The sequence below is a fragment of the Phyllobates terribilis genome, unplaced genomic scaffold (assembly GCF_046119375.1).
Source record: "Phyllobates terribilis strain yellow unplaced genomic scaffold, ASM4611937v1 Scaffold_4__5_contigs__length_816908805, whole genome shotgun sequence".
In the NCBI taxonomy this organism is placed as follows: Eukaryota; Metazoa; Chordata; class Amphibia; order Anura; family Dendrobatidae; genus Phyllobates; species Phyllobates terribilis.
The window spans coordinates 603,907,305-603,934,789 of record NW_027362764.1 but is presented as its reverse complement, the minus strand read 5'-3'; the positions used below and the strand labels follow the sequence as shown (position 1 = coordinate 603,934,789).

At 41.2% G+C, this 27,485-nt stretch overlaps 1 protein-coding gene across 33 annotated transcripts in view; it reads right to left on the bottom strand.

Annotated features, from left to right (window-relative positions):
* The window catches only part of DTNA (dystrobrevin alpha), a 303,097-nt gene that overhangs the window by 227,570 nt on the left and 48,042 nt on the right, over positions 1–27,485 (bottom strand). For 7 of the 33 annotated variants that reach the window (XM_073679226.1, XM_073679238.1, XM_073679237.1 and 4 more), the window contains exon 1: positions 1,125–1,361. The exons of 5 other annotated variants lie outside the window; for them this stretch is intronic. In XM_073679226.1, coding sequence (XP_073535327.1) covers positions 1,125–1,141 — 17 coding nt within the window. In that variant the 5' untranslated portion in view covers positions 1,142–1,361. 21 more of the 33 variants (XM_073679229.1, XM_073679241.1, XM_073679243.1 and 18 more) reach the window with 7 other exon arrangements.

Genomic DNA, 27,485 nt, shown 5'->3' with positions numbered 1-27,485 from the left:
GAGTGGGTAAGTGTTTGGTTATCGCTCACCTGGTGGTGATGTGACAGGCACAACTCCTATGTAGGCATGAATAAAAAAATAGCTGCTGCTCCATGGCTGGTGGATAAATCCTCCCAGAAATAGTGGACCCAGCTGGATATAACACCTAAATTGGGTTACACTGCTGGAGCTTTGCAATTCTTCAATAAAGGTGACTATAAAGTTTTTCCATTCACAACGCATTTTAACGCCGTACTGGCATCTTTATTAAGTATTGATAAAGACGCTGGTACAGGGCTGAAACGCGTTGTGATAAAAAAATATATTATCATCATTGTTGAAGAATTGGGTTACTCCAGCAGCACAGCCCACCTAATGTGTTTTATCCAACTGAATCCCCCTATCTAGGATCACTAACAGACATGAGAATAAGGAATATTCAGGGAACATTAATATATCAGCAATATACATGACCGTGTACAAAAGTACAAAACCATTGGGTAAAACCTCCAAAGTCACAGGCTACTGACAAGACTTTTTCTCGCTTTATGTCTTCTAACAGGTGCGACGACTACATTGGTTTCAGACACTCACAGTTAGGAAATGCCATCAAAGTAACGCATGTTAGTGATATCACTTCTCTAAAAATATAATGGTACCATAGCGACCCATTCATGACATTTACATGTGCCCACGTTACACTATTAAAGTATATGACTATCACCTTGACATGAACACAGCAGCACAAAGTTACAGCAGTTACAAGTCATTTCTCCTGGCGCCAAAAGTAGCCAAGTACGCGTCCCCCCAGGCATTAATGGAAGGTTTCGTTTTTAGTTGACAAGGACACCTTCTGATCAATCTCATGGTATTTCTGATGAGTATTACATGTGACTAATGTGAACAGAATTATAGAAATCTATGCAGATCACATATAACAAATCCTGCTAGTCCCCACATGGAATACACTGTAAATCCTCTACAAGTAACTTGAACTTGACTCCGCTCCTACCTGCCACAAGTAATACAGTAACCTGTGCTCGCCTTTTTACTCCATTGGTCTTCAGACAGTTACCCTACCGTCACAAAGGACTTTCATATGCCACCAGCTACACTAGAAAGCACAAGAAAGCTGTAGCACTTACCCAATAGTTTGCACCATGTCTTGGAGGGGCGCTGTCTGTATTTTTAGCTGTTTGCACAACCCATACAAAAATAAACGCAGGCTCGATCAAAAATCTCCACAGCACAAAACAAACAAAAAAACACAAAAGACTAGAGCGCGGCGAGAACGCTGACACAGGAACAGACGAATATTGGATTTGGACTTGGGTTTTGGCTGGAGATGCTGAATATTCTGTGGCTATCTATAACTTGCCAGTGATTCGGTTTCACATACCAGTGTAGTTCTGAAGACAGATGCCTTTGCAGAGCTGACCAATCCCCGCCGATGCCTCTACATTCCCCTCGCCTCCCTCCCCCACTTCGCCCTGTCTTTTCTAGGATATCTAGCTAAATAATCATTCAGCTGTCTCCAGTCTATCTTACAGGATGAAAGAGGAGCTTTCCCCGATTGTCAGAGGGAGACCTGAAAAATGAAGACCAGCCCTTTCTATTCAATTGTGAGGACACAAGACAGCAATTTACTGAGAGCTGGGTTTTAAAGCACATTCCTCTGGACTGTTGGTTACCAGGCACGAACTGTCGCCTCTGCATGAAAACCCAATAAAGATCCAGTGAAACTAAGCAATGGCACAGAAGAATGCCAATAAATCAAGAAGAAGCTTTTATGCGTCTGATTAATGAATCTTGCTCTTCACTTATAAAGTTAAAACAGAATAAACAAGTTGTGTCAAGAAGATCTTACTCATTTTTTTTCCCTTTTTGTTTGGCTGATGACAATCACTTTCCAAACAATTTCTCTCTTTCAGTAACTGGAGCACAACTTCCACTACTACAGCGAGCATTGATTATTCAACTTGGACACAATGTCTATACAAAATCTTCCCACCAGGGGGCGGTAAACCCAAAATGCAGAGAAATTAGAGGTTTTCTTTGTGGTCCTTAACATGGACCATGACCAAGTTGTGGTGTAAAGACCACTCCTTCGTCTATAAAAATAATACTGTCAGTCCTGGATAACAAAGCATCCAGACAAGGGCATACAGTAGGGAAAATACGTATTTGATGGAAAAATTTTGCAAGTTTTCCCACCTACAAAGAATGAAGTGTACCTATGATAAAAATTACAGACATCTCCAACTGAGAGACAGAATCTTAGAAAAAAATCCAGAAAATCACATTGCATGATTTTTACATAATTAATTTGCTTTTTATTGCATTAAATAAGTATTTCATACAATAGAAAAACAGAACTTAATATTTGGTACAGAAACCTTTGTTTGCTATTACAGAGGTCAGACGTTTCCTGTAGTTCTTGACCAAGTTTGCACACACTGCAGCAGGGATTTTGGCCGACTCCTTCATACAGATCTCTCCAGATCGTTCAGGTTTTGGGGCGGTTGCTGGGCAACATTGAGTTTCAGCTCCCTCCATAGATTTTCTATTGGGTTCAGGTCTGAAGACTGGCTAGGCTATTCCAGGACCTTGAAATGCTTCTTACGGAACCACTCCTTAGTTGCCCTGGCTGTGTGTTTTTGGTCATTGTCATGCTGGAAGATCCAGCCATGACACATCTTCAATGCTCTTATTGAGGGAAGGAGGTTGTTGGCCAAAATCTCACGATACATGACCCCATCCATCCCCCCTTCAATGTGGTGCAGTCGTCCTGTCCCCTTTGCAGAAAAGCACCCCCAAAGTATGATGTTTCACCCACCATGCTTCATGGTTAGGACGGTGTTCTTGGGGGTTATACTCATCCTTCTTCCTCCTAACAGGTCTGAGGGAGCCAGAATTCTTGCTGGTTGGTAGGTAATCAAATACTTATTTAGTGCAATAAAATGCAAATTAATTATTTAAAAATCATACAAGGTGATTATCTGGTTTTTATTTTTAGATTTGGTCACAGTTGAAGTGTACCTACGATAAAAATTACAGAATCTCCATTATTTGTAGGTGGGAAAACTTGCGAAATCGGCAGTGTATCAAATACTTATTTTCCCCACTGTATGTACATACACAACGGACAAGATCTATCATAACAAGGCAATGGGGCCAATGAAGGTGTCATAATCTGGAAAAGAACTTATTCACAGTCGTAGAGAAAAATTGTAAAATCCATAAAGACATCTCCAGAGAGTGGACATATTATCCTCACAATGAACATATGGGATTAATTATAACTGGGAAGTGAGAAAGATCTGACACTTCAACATCCATTGAGGTAGGGCCTCCTGCTGTGAACAGGTAATTGCAACAAGTTATCTGATGAGAACCAGTCAAGAAGGCTAGGTCTCTTATACTCAGAGGCAGAGAAATGCGCTCTGGAGACAGTGGTCAGTTATGAATACTGGGGTTTGCATCGATCCAATATTTATGGGAAATATATTTTCGGCGTCGTAGCGACAGGACAAACATAACGCATTCACTCACATCACTGTACGGTCGGCAGAACATATCGGACAGATGGATGGTCTTAGTGTAAAGTGCTACAGAGCGGTAGTCGCAACCGAGCAGCTGTTCGATTGCGCTTTGGCACTTCACAGACGGGAGTGTCCCAGTGTGCTGAAGGGTGTGGGGTGCATCACACCTGTGGGCTGTAGGTCTCTGCTTCCTCCAGGCTTCTGTCCTCAGGAGCCACCACCGCACACAATGCATGGGACACCAGGTTCTTTGCAACATTCAAACTTTTACAAAACAGTCCAAGTTCATCAGATAAATACAGGTGGGATAGGACACAGAAACGCAGACTTCCTCCTTCCTTAGCACAACTGTTCTTCTCTTCTGTCACATGCTCATTCTGGACTAACCCCAAGCCCGCTGACTCCATCAGCCTCAGGGACTCTCTGTCCATTCTCGCAGTGCACCCGGGACTGGCCTCCTGTCCCCCATGTAATTCCACGTCCACAGACCTCGAAGAAGACCAGGCCTATTCCTTGGTACCCGGTCCGAGCCATAGGCTCCAGATATTAAAAGAATAACCATCATAGATCTCAGCTTGGCCTCCCACTGCCTTGCTCGACGACCACATGCTGTTTCTAGTAGGCCATGGCATCTGAACCTGGACCCCATGCTAGGCACTTCACTACCTTTGACTGAACTCACTGTAAACAGGAAGTGCCCTCTCTTATATCTCAACTATGCCCCTTCCAACTGGGAAATACCCTAAACACATTAACTAAGCCCCTCCCACACTGGAGCTATTCTTTGAACAATTAATTCTGTCATCGCTGGCACTACACACTTCCTATTTCTATTGTGCCCACAACTGCACTATCTAAAGTTTTAGCTTATACCTAATATTAATTCTATACCTATGTGTTAACTTCTTATTCTTACACTGTCCCTATCTAATCATGTAATAATAGAACATATCAATAAAAAATATTTATATCATTCACAGCGTTAATAATCATAAAAACTTACACACATTACAACAAGAGTGTACCTATTTCATTAGGAAGGGATGAACGGCATGAATTGCCCCAAACACACCCTTACATTATCTATGCCATGTTTCATCTCTATAGAAACATAAAATCGTGATAAGAAACATGACAACGATATCTCCCGCCTGGGACCTCCAGGGACGAAGATATCCTGAAAGGTGGGGATCTCATAAAATTCTAAAAGACCTAGCACATTCCACGACCAGACCCCATATGAGCTCACCAAGGGGAAGTATGTGGGAGTACCCTTGATCTAATAAAAATCAGAGTTTGGGTTTTGGTCTTTTGTCTGTCCTGGAAGGTATAGCTTGCTGTGGTTCTGTCTGTTTCCCAAAAAAAGTACCTCCCTCAGCTAAGCTCTGAGCCATTTCCGTGACACAGGTTAGTACTTTTTCTTTGGTTATCCATATTATTTTATGTGATTGTATATACCATATGTTTTCCCATTTTGTATCATCTTTGTATGTTTTTTAAAAACATTGCCTACCTTTCCAGATTAAATGTTGTTAAGTGGCTGCCAAACACATAGTGGATGGGAGATATTACAGAGGTGCATGTCCTCTGTGATATAAACCTGGAGCAATGCTCTAGTTCACATAGTACTAAGATGGGTTAATCGGCCATGTTATAATATTATATAATGGCCAGTATATATATTAGTATATTACAATAAAAATAAATGAATAACAAAGAATATTGTCGTAAAAGTTTCTATTCTATACTGCAGAGTACAGTAAAATCAAGAACAAGTTAAACAAAGGAGTTTACCAAGTAACCAATGTCCAACAGTGGTATCAGTCACCCATAAGCTATAATCCATTTAAAGAGGACCTTTCACCAGTTTGAGCATGTTGAACTGGAAACATCATGGAATAGTGGCTACAGAGTTGAAAAAAGTCTCTACTTTTACATTTCTCCTATCTGCTGTGGAATTATTAGCTTGTAAAGTTTGGATTAAAAATATATAATAAACCCAACTGGTGTTACCATAAATTTCTTTCCTTGACGTTGACCAATCATAAGCAGGAAGCGCCACGCAGGGGGTAAAAAGAACGCGTCCCCAGAATGTGAAAAGATCATGCTATTTCCTGTGAGACATGTTAGACAGCCCTGATCTCTGCACCTACTGTGTAGAGTACAGCAGAGCGGAGTTTGAGTACATCCACCACTATCATCTCTCTTCTGGCAGTCAGTGTGCAAGAAGAGGGCATACAGATCAGCAAAGTGTGAATACAAACACTTTTAGCAGCTTTCATCTCATGGCAGTCAGTGTGGAGGGGGAGCATTATGAGAGGAAAGCTGTAGAGGTGTTTGTAATTACAGCCTGCTCTGTTGTATACCCCTCCCACCACGCTGACTGCCATAAGATGAAAGTGTAGTTACAATCAGATCTGCTCTATACTATACAGTTGGTGTAGAGATCAGATCAGGGCTGTCTAGAATTAAATCTCAGAGGAAAAAGCACGTTCTTCTGACTTTCTCGGGGCGTGTTCTTTTTCTCCTGCATCATGCCTCCTGCTTATGACTGGACAGCTTCATACAGGTGATGAATAAAAGCCACAGACAGAATTTGGCTGGTCTTATCATAAATTATAACCTAAACTTTACAAGTTAATATCTCCGCAACAGAGAGGACAACTTAAAAATTAAAAAGACATTCAGCTCTTCAGTCACTATTTCATGATGTGGCTAATTCATCATTCTAAAAATGAGGAAAAATCCTCTTTAATGGATACATCATGAAAAGCTATTGGAAAGTTCATGATTAGGGTTGAGCGAGTATGTTCTGTCCGAGTATACTCGGGCCGAGCTCCGAGTATTTACAGCTGCTCGGTGATATGGTTTAATCGCTCCCGTGTGCATGATTTGCAACTGTTTGACAGCTTTATTACATGTGAGGAATGTGTAAGAAAAAGACATTCCTCACATGTAATAAAACTGTCAAACAGTCGCAAATCATGCACACGGGAGTGATTCAAGCATATCACCGAGCAGCTGTAAATACTCGGCGAAAGGGTTAACAGAACATACTCGCTCAACACTATTCATGATGTATCTGTTCAACATATACCAATACAGGATAAGAGTGACAGATGACACAGTAATGGAGCATTTAGAAAAGTAGATAAATCAGTGAACTAGAATTTCCAATTATCCAGTTGTGTAAACATTGAGGTGATCACCCACTGATTGAGCAAACCATTCATTCATTGGGTAATTAGATCGCTTACAATGGCAAAAAAAATCATTGTTATCAGCTGCACATTGTCTCCATAATTGCTCAATGGTAAATTAGCACCAAAGGGTTCGTATATAGAAAAGTTTGCAAAAGTGCATTAAGTGGTTGATAGGGGAACATTTAAATGCACAGTTAGTCATCAGTTAAAGTTTAAAAATAAACTGTCAGCCGATTCATGCTGCCCAAAACACAGGCAGAATGAATCCGAGCCTATGTATAAAATAGTTTAAATAACGGTTTGAAGTACTAAACAATATTCATATAGAGGGGATCAATACAATATGTAAACATAAATCCTCGAAAAACAAGTTTATTCTTATACTATTAAAAAACACCAAATAATCCCATGTGATAAGGAAGATCCAATTCCGTCACAAATGGTGTCTAGACAAGATAGGAGAGTAGTATAAAAAAACAGCACCTCAACAGGATTCGATTATACCCAAATGGTGCGAGTTATAGACAATATGCTTAAAATTGTCCTATTAATAGCCTGAAAAAATCCTGCCTGGCATGGGGGTTGGCACTCTAGATACGATTTTGTCGCCCCGGTTCCTCGGCGGCTGTCCCTCACTTGCACTGTTATGCCAAAGAGGGTGAGCTATATACAGGAATGAGCGACTGCCTACTCTAATACATTTTACAAACTACATCTACATTTGATAGAAAGAAATTAAGTAAAACATGATGAACAAGCTTATCTCATAAATCCGGCCGCGTTGCCCCGTCCTGTCGGTTCATCAGTAGGCTAGATATTACAGTGTCTAGAGGAGGTCAAAGATGCATGGTGGATGATGGCAGGCTGTGATGACCGTTAAAGAACTGGCCAGAGTCAAGACTGGTCCGCTGCCACCTCACAGCACACGTCTCCCCGCATCACTCCAGGTGATTCAGGAAGAGAAAATAGTTTTCTCTGAAACGCCGATCGGACATTTATAGTATATCCTAACAAATTACAAACAACATAGTTAGAAGAACCCTGTCACCTTGAAAAATACCATATACCTGCAGATATATTTTTATTTTACCAGCGCCAAACATTTAGATCAAGAAAGGGTTGTCTAGGAGTGGAAAACCCCTTTAAGTTGCTATTACATAATTAAAATATTATTTTGCACTTAAAGGGGTTTTCCCACTAACAAAATTATATTTTAATCAATAGATATTGGAATGATAATAAGTTCCACAATTTGAGGTGTTTAAATAAAATGTTCCTGTGCTGAGATAATCTTATAAATGTTCCCCTGTGTAATGGCCGTGTCTGACCATGGTCTGATCATACCACTTCTCCTGGGCAGGGGAGGGCGCAAAAGAGTATACAGACATTACAGCAGGGGAGGCAGCAAAAGAGTATACAGACATTACAGCAGGGGATCGCAGATGATTCTTTCTTTGAAGTGAAACATTGTTTAAAAACAGGCAGGGAAATGTTTTACCTCACAAAGAATCAGCTGCGATACCATGCTGTAATGTCTGTATCTCCCCACCTCCCGCTGCCCAGGAGATGTGGTATGATCAGACCATGTTCCTGCACGGTCAGACACAGCCATTACACAGTACACAGCAGGGGCACATTTATAAGATTATCTCAGCATAGGAACATTTTATTTAATTACATCCAATTGTGCAATTTATTATTATTCCATCATCTACTGATTAAAATGAACTTTTGTTCGTGGAAAAAACCCTTTAAGTAGCCCTGCAGACATTACCAGGAAGAGTAATAGAGGAGATCTGCAGGATCCGGAGGTATTAGTGCCCAATGTGTTATGACGGTTTTATTGCTTTGTGATGTATCCATTTCTGCTTAGGTTACAGCTTTTTTGTGATAAAATACATGTTCTTGTGCATCAGTTACAATTGTGCAGCAGCTGACAATATAATCTCTCTGCCGCCCCAGCAACACATTCCTACAAACTTCCTCGATCCGGTGTCTGTCCCAGTGAATGTGCAAAGATAACAAATGCTTTCATTCTATTTAATTGCACTTAGCCAATACAACTGCAGTGTACCCTCGAGCTATGCAAAATCTGCACCAATCGGAATGGGGAGTTCTCAATAATACTGCAATCAAAAACAATAAGATAAAACAAACACTGTACAGATGTTATTAGATTTGATATTAAAAAATAAAGATATGATTAATACCTAGCTTTATCCAGCAGGCTATGAAAAAGACTTCACCCGGGGAGCATCCTCTGCTCTGCATAATACAAGTAGACAGACAGATGCAAAATGTTTGTGTTTTGGTTTTTTTTCAGTAAATCTTCCAGCCTCTAATACTTAGGCAAAATGCATTGCTAAAGGCCATCATTCATAATATTACATGTACCATTAAATAAAGATTTCCTTATTCTAAAAGGAATTGAGGAGAAATAAAGCAAAACCTGTCAGAAAATCAAATTATATAAAATACATGAATCCATTTCTCAAAATGAGTGAATATATTCCTATTAATTCCCCATATTAGATGCATCATTTTCTTCCCGTTTATTAAAAGCATGATCATCATAAAAAATAATAAATGTCAGGGCTGTCAGAGCTAGAAGATGGTAAACCAAATGTTCTCCCACTGAGAAAAAATACCCAGAACATAAACCACCTGCTAAAAAAAAGCTTAAATTCAGAATGCAAAGTAATTGTCAATAAGAAGTCACAGCCGAGTGCTCATTTTCCTTACCCCACCATAAACATACATGCTTGGCAGGGTATGCATGTTTATTTCAATGGCAGAGCGGAATAAGTGGCTGTCCAAATGCACTTGCAGCCGCTCATCTCCCACAGGAACAAGAGACTGTGCATCTTAAAATCTAAAGAAACCAATATAGAAAATAAAATGGAAAATAAGTATTTTACATGGTGTAAAAACTTTACCCAAATAGATAATTTTCTGTATAGGGGCTGTCCAAAACTTTTATATTGATTGCCTATGCTTAGTGCTTGTGCTGACGACTGTGACACATCAAACTTATTGAGAATTTCATAAGAAAAACAATGGTGTGCTTGGTTTTATCGTAACTGTATTCTTTCATGAGTTTTTTACAAGTTTGAACACATTTTATAAGTGGTCAAAGTGCTGCCCATTGTGATGGATTGTCAATGCAACCCTCTTCTCCCACTCTTTACACACTGATAGCAACACCGCAGAAGAAATGCTAGCACAGGCTTCCAGTATCCGTGGTTTCAGGTGCTGCACATCTCGTATCTTGATGGTATATGGTGTGGTATATGGGATACAAAGATAGTGGGGCCATTCTTCATCAATGCCACTGGATATCTGAAATTGCTACATGATGATGTGTTGCCCTCTTTATGCACTGAAGATGGCACGTTCCCTGAGTTTTTCCAACAAGATGGTGCACCACCACATTATGGGTGTCAGGTCTGAGCATTCCTACATGAACAGTTTCCTGGAAAGTGGATTGGTCGTGGTGGGCCAGTTGAATGGCCACCAAGGTCTCCTGATCTGACCCCCTTAGACTTTTATCTTTGGGGTCATCTGAAGGCAATGGTCTATGCTGTGAAGATACGAGATGTGCAGCATCTGAAAGAACGGATACTGGAAGCCTGTGCTAGCATTTCTTCTGCGGTGTTGCTATCAGTGTGTCAAGAGTGGGAGAAGAGGGTTGCATTGACAATCCAACACAATGGGCAGCACTTTGAACACATTTTATAAGTGGTCATAAACTTGTAAAAAAACTCATGAAAGAATAAAGTTACGTTAAAATCAAGCACACCATTGTTTTTCTTATGAAATTCTCAATAAGTTTGATGTGTCACATAACCCTCTTCCCATTGAAAAAAATAAAGTTGGATGGAAAATGGCCGACTTCAAAATGGCCGCCATAGTCACCACCCATCTGGAAATGTTTTTCCCCTCCCATATACTAATGTGCCACAAACAGGAAGTTGATATCACCAACCATTCCCATTTAATTTAGGTGTATCCATATAAATGGGCCACCCTGAATATCTGATCAGAGTGTGATTTGCATAATCGGCTCTATTTTCCCAGATGAGAGAAACTACGGTGGTGTGACCCGAGCCTTAGGATAGGTAATCAACATCTAATTGGTGGTGGTGTGATAACCAGACCTCCCGCCAATCAGCTGTTTCCGGTGGTGACAATGGTCGCAGTTCCGGTGTGGCACAACTGTGTCCAGTGTATAGTGGCCACAGCCGGGTACTGTACATCCACTCCCTATTGATTTGAATAGGAGGGTGGATGTACTGTACCTGGCCTTCAGTACTATGCAGTTGAAGAAGCTGTGCAGCTCTGCAACTGAGCACTTCAGCTCGCCACCGGCACCGGGGAAAGCCGATTGGCAGGAGATCCGGGTGTCACACCCCCACCAATTAGATATTGATGAACGAATTGAAAATAAAAAAGTCCTGGACAACCCCTTTAAGTTAAATCAAAGGGAAAAATCCACATAATACTTCAGGATCTGTTCACATCACATCCAAGCCTTCCATCAGATGTTTAATTTGGCAGTATTCTGACATTTACCTCCAGCATTTGCCACTATGTAGTTATATACAGCCCACTGACTCCAACTGAAAAAAAAGTGTAATTTTTTTTCTAGGATGCCTATGCATAGAAAAACACCGCTTTACACTGCACTTTACATACAGTAAAATGGACATTATTTTTGCCTCTGAAGAGTGAATCGAGTCCTATGAATACAACTACCATACACAGTGGCGCTTCTCCCAGCATATACAGGAAACAAAATGCAAAGAAATGTGAATAGTCTTACAGTTTTCAATCATTAAGGCTTCATTCAGACGTCCATGAATCAGGAATGTGTTCAGTCTGTGAAAATACCTATTATATTAGCTGTTCACGTGAGCATGTATTCATGTCTCTCAGATGTGAATATACATTTGAACACTGCAGTGCCGGGACAGTAGTAGAGGGCCGCTTACCATCTCCCCACCCTGACGTGCAGTTGCGTAATGAGGTCAGCACACTGCTGATCTCATCACTCTGCTACTGTGGCCGCTGTGCCGCAGAGGCGGCAATGATGAGTCAGGGAAGTGGGGAAAATTGTGAGAGGGAGGAGCATGGGGACAATATGGAAAAGTGGTGGCATAGTATGGACAAATGGGGGGGCAGTATGGAGAGGAGGGAGCATAGGGGACACTATGAGAGAGTGGGGGGGACCATAAGGAGAAGTGGGGAACATTATGGAGAGGTGGGAGTGTGAGGGGACTGTATAGAGAAGTGGATGTGCAATTTGAAGTGGGGGCACAGTATGGATAGATAGGAGCATAGTGGACAATATGGAGAAGTAGGGGAACAGGACAGAGCAGTGGGAACAAAGGGGACAATGTGGAGAAATGTGGGAACAGAATGGAGAATTGGGAGCGTGTAGGGACCATATGGGAGAGGTGAGGGCACAGTATGGAGAAGTGGAAACATGGGGGACAATATGGCGAAGTGGTGGAACAGGATGGAGAATTGGGACCATGTGGGGATAGTATGGAGTAATTGGGTAACAGTATAGAGAGGTGAGCGGACAGTATGGAGAAGTGAGAGTGTGGGGGACAATATAGAGAAGTGGTAGCACAGTGTGGAGAAGTTGGATTCATGTGCGAACGGTGGATCTGCTAATGGATTCATGTACTGACCATGGTTCTGATCGTGTACAAATTTAGCAATCCATAACTGATCAGCGGTCTTCACCCAAATGAGGCAGTCACCCTAACTGGTTCCGTCACCCTGCTGGGTCCACCACCCTGCTGGGTCCACCACTTGCTACCACATATTTGCACAGGGCATTTTTTGCAATGGGGCAATTTTAGCATCTAGTGGGCACAAAGGAGGCGTTATTACTATGTAAGGGGCACAGTGCTGGGCATTATTATGTGGGCGACTAAGAAGAGCACTGTTATTGTGCCAAAGAGCAGTTGCAGTAATATGGACACAGCAGCAGCAACTCAGCATTGGGGTATCAGTAGGATGATGGTGTGTGCAGGTTGGGAATAGATGGGGACGGTGCAGGAAATGTGGGAAGTCAAATGTGTCTTTGTTGTAATCTCTGCAGATGAGTCGTGGATAGAGAAGTTGTCATGTCGGTCTGGGGCAACTGGAAAAGAAAGGAAAAGTGAACAACGCCATCAGAAAGAACATCATCTGTAAGTTACTATATATAACTGTACTGTAATCACTTGTATGTTCTCCAGAACCGGAATCTACCACTGTATGGCCAGCATATGGTGGTAATATCGGTGTTGGTTTTTGTGTAGAGATTTATTTTCTGTAACAGCATGCAGCATGGTTGTCTGCTGAGGTTTTCCTATACCCACAATCAGAGTGCATAGTTGTAACCAGGGTTAACGGTTAGGGGCCCACTCCGTTTTCCCCCACCTTCCATGAGATGTACCCCTAGCTACGCCTCTGTATAGGCTTTAACAGTGAGAGACTGTAACATATTCTGTTGTTGTCCAATAAAACAGAAAGAGTGTAAGCAGTAGCCATCTACATGAAAAATTGGACCATTATAAAAAACTATCTATTGTAATGAACCATGACGAATCATGTTAGGTCCCATGGGGCCATTTGTAATATATTCAGACAAGCATTTATCTTAAGCCCCCCCATACACATTAGACTAATGTCAGCTGACATAGACTAGAACCAACTGGTATCGTCTGTGTATGTGGGCGCAGGCCAACTGATTGTTGAGAGAGAGGTCGATCGGGCATGTCTGATTTCAGACTGCCGAATGCATTCGTCTCTCGAAGATAAGCCGCAGACCAACATGTCAGCAGATGGCTTACTCACGGAGACCACAGCAACGCTCGGACAAACAAGTAATTCTGTGTATGGTAGAATCAGCTGTTGACTGAAGCATCATTCGGCCCACAGCTGGCTTTAGTTTCTGGGTTCTCCCAAATTCTGCTTCTGGCTGTTCAGACTGATTCAAATTTTAAAATGTATCACCCACATGTATCACATCTTTTAGATGCCCTAATAAATGAAGCTTTGTCAGGCACAAATTATATTTATAATCATGATCACCTTTGAAACTGAAGTTGTGAAATATAGCTTATCCCAGATAAAAAAGATTGACTAACTTCCATATAATTTTTTTTAATGGTGTGTCACAACATGTGCTAGACTCACAATTTAACTCTGTGGCTGTGCATGGGGGAATGTCGGTGTCCTTTATGCTAGCAATTACAGTGGGCATGGTATTCCAAGCCAGCACCTGGAAGAGGAGCAGGCAATAGTAGGCACTTTCCTGGGGTGCAATTCAACTACCGAAGTTTGGACGGCAATTTAATAAAGAAAAACAACACTCTAAATGTTTCTTTCAGCCACTTTCTCATGTTAGAGCGGCTTGTTATACAGTACAGTGTGATGAGCTCTTTCCCTGCACTAAAGAGCGGTGCCAAACAGGAGAAGGCTAATTCAACCACACAAAAGTTTAGCCTTGGTGCAGGGAAAGATTTCTGAATAGTAACTTCTGGTAGAGTCGCTGTCACGACTCTGTTGTTGGGTATCCCGGGGCTAGGCGCTCCTACCTTGTCCCTAATGCTAGGGGCACCCTAGCTCGCCCTGTTCCCCGGATTACTTCTGAAGGTGAAGACGCCGGGGCCACGTACCTTGTCTGAGCTCCTAAATCCGCCCTTAGTCTGTTCCCTTCCCCCCCAGGGAAGAGGGGAGTAGCAGTGTATGGCAGTACACCAACCAGACTAACAAGGTAATACAAACAGGAAAATACCAATCATACATATATATGCACACAAACAACAGAGGTTAACACCGGGAAGTGGAGGATGGGAAACAAACCAAAATAGGAGAATAGGATTAACACGCAACCTAAACCACACAACAGTCTAAGCTGAAATCCACCAAATGCCTTCTCAAATAACCACTCTCCACCACACTCCTAGAACCATGCAGCATAGCTCTGGCAATGATAGCCTGCCAAAGCCCATATATAGGAGCGGGGAGTGGCTACCACTGGACAGCTGAAAGCCTAAATGAAGGTAAGCTTCCAGGAGCTCACAACAGAGCAGATTAACCCCTGCACTGCTAAAAGAAACCTGCACCGTTTAATATGAAGACAAAAGGCTTCTAATGAGTGCTTAAGTGGGAGAAATCAGATGTTGCGATCTTCTGGCTTCTCTCTGTCGCGGTAAACCCGTGACAGTCGCACTAAGGTGACAAGGACCCACCATTAACATTGGTTCTGAGGGCCCACTCTACAGTTATATTAAAATATTATCTGACCTTTAGGGAAAATTTTCAAGCCAATTCAAAGAGGACTGCAGCAAGGTCTCCACTGAATTGTATGGAGTATGAAATGGGGTGAAATTAGTGGACGTTCATCTGGCTCAGGGGTGAGGAACCTTTTTTCTGCCAAGGGCCATTTGGATATTTGTGCCATCATTTGGGGGCTGTACAAAATTATAGCAGGATCATTTTCAAGTTAATATTTGGTCAAACAATAACCCCCTACCCTAATATGATGGCTGTAGCGGCTTCGCTTTGGTGCGATGTATGATGTTAGGTGGTGATGATGATGTTGCTACTCGCAACTACTTTTCCAGATTTATATCGGTCTGGAGTGCAGTCAACTCTTTGCGATGTTAAGTTTTGTGAAAAAAAACTCGCAGCAATAAGATGTTCCGAACACAGATGTATATTACACTACATGTCTCCTCAAAGAGGGAAATTCATCACTGCTTATTACATCTCAGCTCATTACATTTATAGATCTCAAGCAGTGGGAGGTCTGAAGTATACATCACAATAGGAGACACTGAGCCTGCTATATACACATCAAATAGGAGACACACCAAAACTGCCGTATACATCACATAGGAGACATTGGGGAGGAGCATATACATCACATAGAAGATACTAGGGCTGGAGTACATCCATCACAGGAGACACTGGGGCTGAAATATATACATCATAGGAGACACTGAGGCTGTCATCTTCATCTTTGGAACAAGAGCGTTTTGTGCGCCAACTCCGCCCACAAAGTACATCCAGGATGTAATTTTTCATTACATGCACCATACCGTTCAGTAGTGAACGCTGCGTGCTCATGCGCTCAGTGCGAGAAGGAATTAAAGGGCAGGCATAACAGAGCTGCCGGGCTGAGCTCTGCGGTCCCCAGGAATCTGCCCAGGGGCTGGAGAGAAGGTTCCTGCTCCTGATCTAGCTGATAAACGAGGATTTCAGAAGGGACTTTTATGGCATTTCTGGTGGTACATGCTTATACTGTGGTAGGTGACCTGCCTGTATATCGTGCTACAAGTGTAGTGTCCAAAGCACTGCTCATGTAGAGGGCATTCACTTATACCCCTGAGGGGCACCCTGAGCCTGATTTTAGGGTCATAAAAAGGGGACAGAGCACATCAAGGAAGTATGTGTCTATATGCTATATATTGCATGTGGCACATGTAATTGCCAGCTCTTTGTATGAAGGCAGAGTGGGATGAAAAGCACTGCTTAATCTATACTGCTACCTATTAGGTATTTTGCTGTGTAGACAGTAGACGTTGCTGAAATCATAATACCACGTCCCACAGCTAACATGCAGCCTATTCATTATGACCCACCATTGTCTAGAGTGTTGCTTTTTGAAAAATACAGGTACGTAAATTATCTCTTTTGTATAATGCATGACTTTGCTTGCTGTGTGCAGTTGGTGTATCCTGGATAAGTGTGAGCAATAATCTGGAGTATATGCAGATGCAGTTGCTGAATTTTGCTTTGGGCGCCAAAGTGCTTGTCCCACCACTGGTATAAGCCCCATCAATCAGTAAAAATCATAAGAAAAGTGAAAAAAAAATAGGTCCTACAAACCCAGATAGCAAACAAAACGAGTATAGCAACACACAAAAAAGAAAAAGATAGCTATATAAAGTGGGTCATGCACACTGAAACAAATGTAGTTTATTAGGTGAATCAATAAAAGTAATCAATGTGGTAAAAAATACAATAAAAAACATTTAACAAGTGCATAATCGTACAAAATGAAATACAAGATGTACAAAAACACCATAAGTGTTGGGATCAAAAATATATATAATATAAAAGACTGCAAACCCGTTGGCAAGAAAAATGCAAGACATCACATACTGTGTAAAGAGCCAACAAATTAATGCAATACACGAAAGTCCAAGATAATAAATAAACCAAATAAAATAGTCTAATAATATAACAAATTAATCTATTAATATACATGTCACCAAAGTGAATACTACAAAAAGCCAAATAGGTCTGCCAATAGGATAATAAGGAGGTACACACACACGCACACATAGTGCTGTGCAAAAGTTTTCGGCAGGTGTTGAAAAAAATGCTGTAAACTAAGGATGCTTTCAAAAATAGAATTGCAAATAGTTTATTTTCATAAATTAACAAAATGCAAAGCGAATGAACAAAAGAGAAATGTAAATAAAATCAATATTTGCTGTGACCACCCTTCGCTTTGTAAGCAGCACAAATTCTTCTAAGTACACCTGTACAAAGTCAGGGATTTTGTAGGATTATAGTCAGGTGTATGAGTAATCAGTTACACCAAAGAAGTGATAATGATCATCATTTTCATATGTGGGTTGAAACACAGTCATTAACTTAAACATAAACTGCTAAATAGAAGGCTTAAAACTTGGTGAGGAGCAGCAAGCTTTACTACAAAAGGTGAGGTTCTGGAAGACAGGTTAATGTCACAGCTCCTACACCAAAGCAAGACTGAGTATAGCAACAAGACACAAGGTGCTAATAACAATACATCGGCAAGATCTCTCCCAGGCAAAGATTGCAAAGAAGACTGGGGGTTCAAGATTTGCTGTTCAAGCTCTTTTGAAGAAGCAACAAGAAATGGACAACGTTTCGCATCATAGACACAGTGGTTGCCAAAGAAAATTTAGTGCAGCAGATAAAAGACACATCATGCTTACTTACCTTAAAAATTGGAAGATGTCCAGCAGTATAATCAGCTCAGAAGTGGTAGTAAACAGTGGGACCAGCTACACCCATCTAAAGTTTGGAGAAGTCTGGCCAGAAGTGGTCTTCATAGAAAAATTGAGGCCAAAAAGCAATACCTTTGACATGAAAACAAAGCCAAACAACTCTAAAAGGGACAAAAACATAGGAACTGGAGAACAGAAAAGAGCCAGCAGGTGCTCTGGACTGATTATTCAAGTATTTGGCTGTAACAGAAAGCAGTTTGTTTGCGGAGGTTTGGAGAGTTGTACAGTAATTAGTGTCTGCAGGCAACAGTAAAGCATGATGGAATTTCCTTGCAAGTTTGGGGCTGCAATTCAGTGAATAGAGATAGGGATTTAGTCAGTATTAATGGACAATAAGTAAAGAGGGTACTACTCAATATCCGTGATCAACCTGAGGCATGTCAAGGAGAGCATGAAGACAAAACAGAAATAAACATGCCATATACACAGGGATCACAAAAATGTTAAATATTTTATTGATACAAAACAATCCAAAAATTAAAAACATTTAAAACGTCAAATTGACAAATAATATACCCATCTCAGTCCACAATAATAATAGCAATAGGTTACATAAATATGAATCAGAAGACAACCAACAACGGTCTATAGAGCATTTGCGTATTCTACCAGCAATTTTCGCACCAAAAAATAATAGTGCAAAGATAAAGACATACTACCAAAAAGTGCATATATTACTGATATAATGTGGTAAATTAGGATATGTATTATAGCTATAGCTACAAAGATCCTGTATTAAATGTACACAATGTCAAGTCCCAAAATAAATATAAAAAACATATCATACTGATTAATGTGTAAGAAATATGGTTAATAGTCCTAATGACAAAACCAAATAGCAAATGATAGAGCCAGACATGCAATAATGACAAAAAAAATCCGCAATGCTACTTAACAAATCAGCATGGGCAGCAAGGTCCTGGACCATAAGTAGTAAGTGAATACGGTGGGGCTGAATGCCCAACGTGGGTCACCTAAGGAAGCCACATTCATTTAAATGTTTTTCATTTTTAGCTTGTTTTGTTTCAACAACATATTGTAAATGTTTGGTGATCCCTGTGTATATGGCATGGTTTTTTTTGTTTTGTCTTCAGGTTCCCTTTAATGGTGTCCTACTGACAAATGCAGGCAGTTACTTATCCATCATGAAATACTACCAGGAAAGTGTCTGTCTAGTTTCATTTTTATTCTCCAGCAGGACTACAATGCCAGATATACAGTTAATGTTATTAAGATCTATTTTCAGGGTACAGAAGAGCTAGGAGTCCTGGAAGAGATGATATGGCCCCAACAGAGCCCCGATCGCAATGACAGGATGAGACAGATTTGCCCAAGCCTACATTACAGAAGATCTGTGGTGAGTTCTACAAGATGCATGTATCAGCCTATCTGCGGAGTTCCTTCAAAAAACTTTGTGCAAGCATACTGAGAATTCATGCACTTCTGAAGGCAAATGCTGGTCACACCAAATATTGATACAATTGAAACTTCTCTTTTGTTTATTCACTTTGCATTTTGTAAATTGATAAAAATAAAATACCTTTATTTTTTAAAGCATTCTTACTTTACAGCATTTTTTCTAAGACTGTCTTTAATTTTCGCACAGTACTGTATATTAAAGAGGTTGTTCACTACTTTTACATTGACACCCTATCCTTAGGATAGGTCATCAATGTATGATCGGCAGACGATTAGCTGATATAGGTGGCGGCCGCCGGCCGGAAGTACTTACTTGCGGAGCTGGCCGACTACTTGTAGTGGCCGCCGCAGGGTACTGCACATCCACCTTCTATTCATATCAATAGGAGGCGGATGTGCAATAACAAGCCCCGGCCACTACAATAGACGACCAGCTCCGCAAGTAAGTACTTCCTACCGCCACCGATAGAAGCTGGGTCGGTTGGGTGCCAGGTGTCGGACCCCGGCCGATGAGACATTGATGCCCTATCCCAACAATAGGGCATCAATGTAAAAGTAGTGGACAACCTATTTAAATATATATTATATATATATATATATATATATATATATATATATATATATATATATATATATATATATATATATATATATATATATATATATACACACACACAAACACACACAGTTTACAGTACAGTATAACATGTTGCTAATCCTTCTCTATTTTCCCTGCAAAAAAAAAAGTTATGCCATATTAAATTAACTACAAGTACACATTGTTATCTCCCTTTAATACTTATACCATTGCACCAGTGTAATAATTGATACAGGTTAATGAGGTACTGGACTGTACGCTGAGCAATAATTTACAATATAAATTTATGACTGTTCAATTTTAAAGTACTACCAAACGACTCAAACACTGAGTATGTGCTAGTAAACATGCCAAGTGGCACTGCCAATTGTCCAAGCTGTCTGTTAGAGCAGATACTCTGCCAATGTTATTCATCATTAACACTTCTTCATAATGTACAATTCAATACATGCTAATTAGCTTGAAGTACTTCTATTCCATTCAAGAATAATGGCTACATTCACTTTTACATGTTTTTTAATAGAATGCCCAATATTGTTAACTGCCGCTCAATGTTTGATAGCAGGATCCATTTTGAGCACATTAAAATTTCTAGCACTATTTAAATTCATCAAAAAGACCCCTGAAATGCGGACGCAAGTTTTATATTAGATACAAAGGAAGATATGCTGTAAGCAAACAGTGCCTAGCATGATACAGAAGTTCGGAGAGAAGGTGAGAATAAAAATAAAAAGCTAAAATACATAAAACAAGGAATTCACCAGCACGTATATCTTATATCTGTCTCTTCATGACACAAAGAGAAAGAAAAAAAGGGCAGCAAATATTTAGCCCCAATCTGCTCTGGAAATCCTTCTCCTGCAGGCATCAATTGAGATGGTTTAGGAGTGTTAATTTATCATATTTACTGTCTAATACGCTACTTTTGTAATACTTTGGCCCTTTATAAAAGTGTTAAAGCCAGAAAACTGGCATGAAACACTTTGAAAAGTCGTAAAATATTTGCGGAATGTAAAGTTGCGCTAAAATTGTTCAACTTTTGGAGATTTCAAGCCAGCACCTGGCACCTCCACCATAATGGACAGAGCTGGGGAGGACCCGAGGTGGGATGGGGCATGGCTATGCCAGTTCATGAAACCAAATCAAAAATTTCTTATGGCAAAAAATGTTACTGCAGTCCCTGAATGGATTACAATTTCTGACGAGACGTAAAGGACCTTCTTGTGGTCGGTGTAAGTTCTGGTGATCAAAGATTTATTCTATTCTAAGTGACAACTGTAGTATGTGGGCCAACTACTTTTAGAGTTAGAGTTATTCTCTTCCGTTTTAAGCAAAGCTCTGCAACTTTATCTTCCTTTGCAAAACAGACATTACATAATTGTACACTATAAATACAAGCATAGTGTATGGTGTGCGGCTAAACTTGGGGAAAAAAGTGTAAAACTTGGAGCATTTTACAGAGCACGTGCCCATTGCACAAGGGCTTTGGCTAGAATAAATCTTCTGTTGGCCGCACTGACTTATTAACTCCCTCTGGACGAGGTTGCTGTCTCCCCAGTCACTGCTGGGCAGGTTTGAATGTCTTACATCATTTCATTTCTGATTGTGGTGTGAGAAACAATGACTGCCCAACTGGTGATTTGCTTGAAAAATCAGATTTGTTTTTTGTGGTCTGAGGGCAAGTCTGGTGCTGATATTTATCGAAGACTTTGAGCACAGTATGGAGGAAGTGTTTTATCATGAAGTGTGTGTGTGAATGGATAGAGAAGCGCAAGAAAGGTCGCGCAAGTGTTAGCTAAGAAGGAGCCGGACACCCATCCATTACCGGTGACAACATTGAGCATGCACATGAACTTATTCTGTAAAATAGAAGACAGCAAAGGGATTATGAACTCTGAAAGGAGTCCTACAGAGACGGAGGTTCACGTCTGATGAAGAAGGGAAGACAGCGGTGCATTCGTGGCTCACAGCTCAGCCCAAAATATTTTTTAATGAGGTAATACAAAAGCTTGCTGATAGATGGACAAATTGTATTGAAAATGGTGGAGATTATCTAAAAAAAATGATGTATATGTATTTTCTGTCTTTTAAAGAAAATGTAATAAATTCTGAAGTCAGACTACAGATTATTTTAGACTAACCCTTGTAGTCAATCAATCACTTCACGGGTTCATATATATTTTTTGTAGACCAAGTGGTTCGCAATAAAAAAACCAAGACTGGTCCATTTTTGCTCCCGTCTTGATTAGATTCATCTATAAAAGTCTATGGAACTGTGAAAAAGTCAGAACACATATGCAATCCTAGTTTCATCCTAAAGCTGTCCGTTTAATACTGTTTGCAAGGAGAAGGATGAGAACGTTTTTTTTTTTATTGCATTCCAGAAAAACTAATGAAGGTAAAGGAACAATGAAGGTAACAACTGATAAAAGCTGATCAGAAAAACTGATGGAAATAGGTCTGTTTTTGTGGATGAGAAGAATCATTGAATACGGATGTAACCTCCCTCTTATAGATACATATTTGCTGTACTAATTCAATCGACTCCAGAGCAGAAATCACTATTTAGGGTTGCTAGGCTACAGGCAACTTTCTTGATTAAAGACCTAAGTGCATCAGAGACATGAGGCTAAGGCAGCTGAAAAAACTGTGAATAGTATACTACTCTATGCAATCTATTAAAGAACAATGAGCAACAGAACAATCAAAGGGATCAATCCTCCTAAGCCGTCCATATGAGCATGTAGGTCACAGGAAGCTGAACAAAATGATATCTGCGATCTGATTACTTATTCCAGAGATATCCATATTTTTCTTATATGTAAATGAAATGTTAAGATCTATGGGCCGGATACTGATCTGCATGAGAATCTGCCTCCAGAGATTATTAGTGTTGTTACCTGTGTGACATGTAACTAACACAAAACAATAAAGATGAACCTTGTCTTCTTACAAGCAAGTTAGCAACTGCAGCTCTCACAGCTCTGCTGTATTGCGATAGTGGGTGCCTGACGCCTGTGATGGAAGCGGAGAGGAACCTGCAGATGTGTCAGTTATAATCACACACAGCTCGGCAGTGAGATCAGGGAGCAGAGTGGCCATTACATTGGTAACGCTCCCTGTGCTACCACGGCATACAGAATTACCAGACTTGTCTCCCATCGAGCACATCTGGGACGTCATTTGTCAGCAATTGCAAAGAGAGCTGCCCGCAGTGGATTTTGATGATCTGTGTGCTTAAGTGCATTCAGCGTGGCAGAACATTCCTAAATACGCAATAAATCGAGTTCTTACAAACACATTAGCAGCTGCAGCTCTGCAGGAGTACAACAATATTGCAACACTGGCTGCCTGTGAGATGGAAGCTGAAGCTGAGAGGAACCTGCAGATGTGTCAGTTATAATCACACACAGCTCTGCAGTGGGAGCAGAGAGCAGAGAGCGGCCATTACATATCACACTGGTAATTCCCTCTTTCATTTATAATAATCTCTGGAGGCAGATTCTCATGTAGATCAGTGTCCGGCCCATAGCCTGGTACAGCTCATTTACATGTAAGAAAAATGTGGATTTCTCTGGAATAAGACAACAGATTTCAGATATCAAGGTATCATATTATTCAGCTTCCTATGACCTGCATGGCCATATAGATATCTTAAAAGGGTTGATACTACTGACAGATTCCCTCAAAGTTTTTTTATACAGTTTTTACATGGCAAAGTCAGCAATGGATCATAAACCAAAACATCTGTAAAGGAAATGCCAAGAAGCCACCTACTTTTTAACCCACTCTTGGCATGGTCTTAAAAAACTGCTTAAAAAAAACCTGAAGGTGAAAATGCAGCCCAAGAGTATATTCACATTGTCATATTTTTGGATTGCCTATCTTTTTTGATAATAAAAGCAAAAAAAAAGCAAGGCAAGAAGCACCTTTACTCATGTCCAGGAGGATTTTCATAATTTTTCCTTTGTACGCCAAGATAGACCTGAAAACAATCAATCTGGATATGTTTAAAGAAGACTTAAAGTGGCTTGTGAAAGTATTCATCCCATTTTTCGTGTTTTGCTACCTCACAACCTGGAATTTTACTGTTTTTGATGGTTTGTATCAGTTCTGTAAAGAACATACCTACAACTGTGAACATTTGGTTTTATTTTTAATGTGAAGCAAACAACAAACAGGACAAAATAACTGAAAACTTCAGTGTGCATAACTATTCACCCCCCAGTCAGTAAAGTCAGTACTTTGTAGAGCCTCCTTTTGTGGCAGCTACAGCTTCAAATTGCTTTGGATAAGTCTCTATGAGCTTTTCAGATCTTGGCACTGGGATTTTTGCCCATTCCTTAAGGCAAAACTGCCCCAGCTCCTTCAAGTTAGATGGTTTCCTCTGGTGAACAGCAATCTTCAAGTCTGACCACAGATTCTCCATTGGATTTAGGTCTGGGCTTTGACTAGGCCACTCCAAAACATTTACATGTTTCTCCTTAAACCACTCGAATGTTGCTTTAGCAGTGTGATTGTATTGTTGCAAGGTGAACCTCCGTCCCAGTTTCAAATCACTGGCAGATGAACACGTTTTGTTCAAGAATATCCCTGTATTTCGCACCATCCATCTTCCCCTCGACTTGGACCATTTTTCCTGTCCTTGCTGCCAAAAAAGATCCCCACAGCATGATGCTGCCACCACCATGTTTCACTGTGGGGATGGTGTTCTTGGGGTGATGAGCTGTATTGGTTTGGCGCCAGACATAGTGTTTACCTTAGTGGCCAAAAATGTCAATTTTGGTCTCATCTGACCACAGCACTTTCCTATATTTGGGGAGTCTCTCACGTCTTTTGCCAAACTCAAAACGAGCCTTACAATTTGTGTGTGTAAGTAAAGGTTTGCCCACTCTTTCGTAAAGTCCACCTACTTTTTGAGAACTGACCACAGGTTCTCAATAGGAGTAACACCTGGAACGTTTCATGGCCATGGACCCAAAATGTCAATGATTTTGTTCTCCGTGCTACTTAGTCATCACTTTTGCCTTGTGACACAGTGCTCCATCATGCTGGAAAAAGCATTGTGTGATCACCAAACTGCTCATGTGTCACTTTGGAGAAATTGTTTTGGAGGAGTGTTGAGATACCAACCTTTATTCATTGCAGTGTTCTAAGTTAAAAGAGTGAGTGAGCCCACTTCCTTCAGTAAAGTCGACACATGAATGATCTTATGATGCTTTACTGTTGGCATGACACAGGACTCATGGTAACGCTCACCTTTTCTTTTCTGAACCATCATTCCAGATCTCCCACACAATTAAAGGGAGTTTCAAAAAGAAAACTTTACTCCATTAGTCTCCAGATCAATCTCTGTATTTTCTGCAGAACATCCTCCTGTCCTTGATGTTGGTCTTGGAGAGAAGTGGCTTCTTTGTTGCCCTTCTTGACATCAGACCAAGCTTCCAAAATCCTTCACCTCACTAATGCACTGACAACTACCTGCTGCCATTCCTAAATGAGCTCTGCACTGGTGTCGAATTGATCCCGGCCCTGGCTTTTGCTGTACTTTCTTGGACACTCTGAAGCCTTATTCGCAACACTGAACCTCTTGATGTTGTTGATGATTGGATAAATAGTTCATTAAGGCTATGTGCACACGTAGCGTTTTTGATGCGTTTTCGCGGCGGTTTTCAGTGAAAACGCTGGTAAATAGGTCTGCAATGCATAGCAATGCGAATCCGGATGTGCTGTGCACATGATGCGGAAATTTCCCCTCCGGATTCGCATTGCGTTAAAATATGCAGCAGGACCATTTCTAGCGCAATCCCACAGCAAAATTGCGGCCATTGAGGTACACTGAAATGTAGCAAACCTGCAGGTATATGTGGATTTGCTGCGTTTCGCGACAGAAACGCGAGGAGAGGAGGACTCCATTTCCTCTCATCCCGACCACCGTTCTCACTGATAACAGCGGGAGCGGTGTGGATGGGAGGAGCAGTAGTCCTCCTCTCCAAGTCGGCTACCACGCTCTGTGAAAAAAAGAAAAAAAAAAAGTTAAAAATAAACCTGTATTCCCACCTGTCCAGCAGCCAGCAACGGCGATCTTCTCCTCCCCGCGGCCGGCGGTATACTACGGGGAGCGGGCTCGCTCCCCGCAGTATACTGTGCTTACAGAACCTGCACTGATGTCACAGATCAACTGAGTGGTGTCATGACCATCAGCTGATTGGTGACGTCAGCGACCAGCTGATGATCACGTGACCATCAGCTGATCAACCTCAGTGACCTCCTGCAGCATATATACTGACAGGAGGTGATTTTACACCCCTGTCAGTATACATTGCTGTCTTCTACAGCAGTGACATCAGTGATGGCTGATGTCACTGCTGTAGAAGTGACACAGATCGTCGTGGGACAATCGTTGACGGTATGTGGACTACGTCATTGACTGGCAGACAGGTCAGGGATATGGTTGTTTGTTATTTTACGCTATTTTCAGGAGATAGAGGGCTGCGGGGTAATAAAAAAAATTGTAGAACCGTGTGTGTTTTTTATTTCATTAAAGTACTTTATTCTGGCCGTGTTTTTATTGAAAAGGCAGCGACCATTTTACTACGCAGTTAGTAATGGGGGCGTCTTATAGATGCCTCTCCATTACTAACCTGGGCTTCACGTCAGCAGCCAATACAAGGCTGACGTGAACCCTAACCCCATTACCCCACTCGCCACCGCTACAGGGCAGTGGGAAGAGCGGATGCAAAGCGCCAGACCGCAGCTGTCTAGTTTAGCCTTTGCTAGTTAGATTTTATAGGGGGACCCCACGTAAAAAATTTTCTGGGGTCCCCCTGTAATCTAGCCAGTAAAGGCTAAACAAACAGGTGTGGGCCGATATTAATAGCCAGGGAACATTGTTGGCTAATGGCCCCTTACCTGGCTACCAATATCAGCCCCCAGCGGTCGACTTTCCCTCCGCTGGTTATAAAAATGACACGAGATCCCATGCCATTTTTTTTTTTTTAATTTTAGGCTCTGTGCCCACGATCCGGACGTAGCAGCGCTTTGGACGCATATTTTCTGCTGCGTCCAAAACGTTGCATTCTATTGAATGCAGGTAAATTTACATGTGTTCACTGAACCATGCATATTTACCGCATTCTATACATTCTAGTGGTCCAATTTCTGTTGCAGAGACTAGCGACTCTGCAAGAGAATTTGACATGCTGCGGTCCTGGAAGACTCGCCGCATGTCAGTGTCCACGGGTGATTCGCAGCTTCAGATGCACGCATAGTGGACATGGGATTTCTAGAGATCCCATCCACTATAACGTAACATCTGGACTCTGCAGGTTTGGCGCTGTATAAACACACAGCTTTAAACCTGCAGCGGCTCCTGATCATGGCGACGTACCCAAACTCACCCGCAGCATGTCAATTTCTGTAGCGGACATGCTAGTCTCCGCTGCAGATTTTGACCGATTGAAGTGTCATTAAATGTGGTGGATTCACATGTACCGACAACAAAAGTGCGGCATTAAAATACAGCGTTTTGGACGCAACAAAAATATTCTGCATCCAAAGCGCTAGCTTGTTGCGGTTCGTGGGGACCTAGCAGCTAACGAACCAGCTGTGAGATGTTAATTATGGCCATGGAAAATGTTTACAAATGGCACCTTCCCAGGCTAAAAATAGCAGCTCA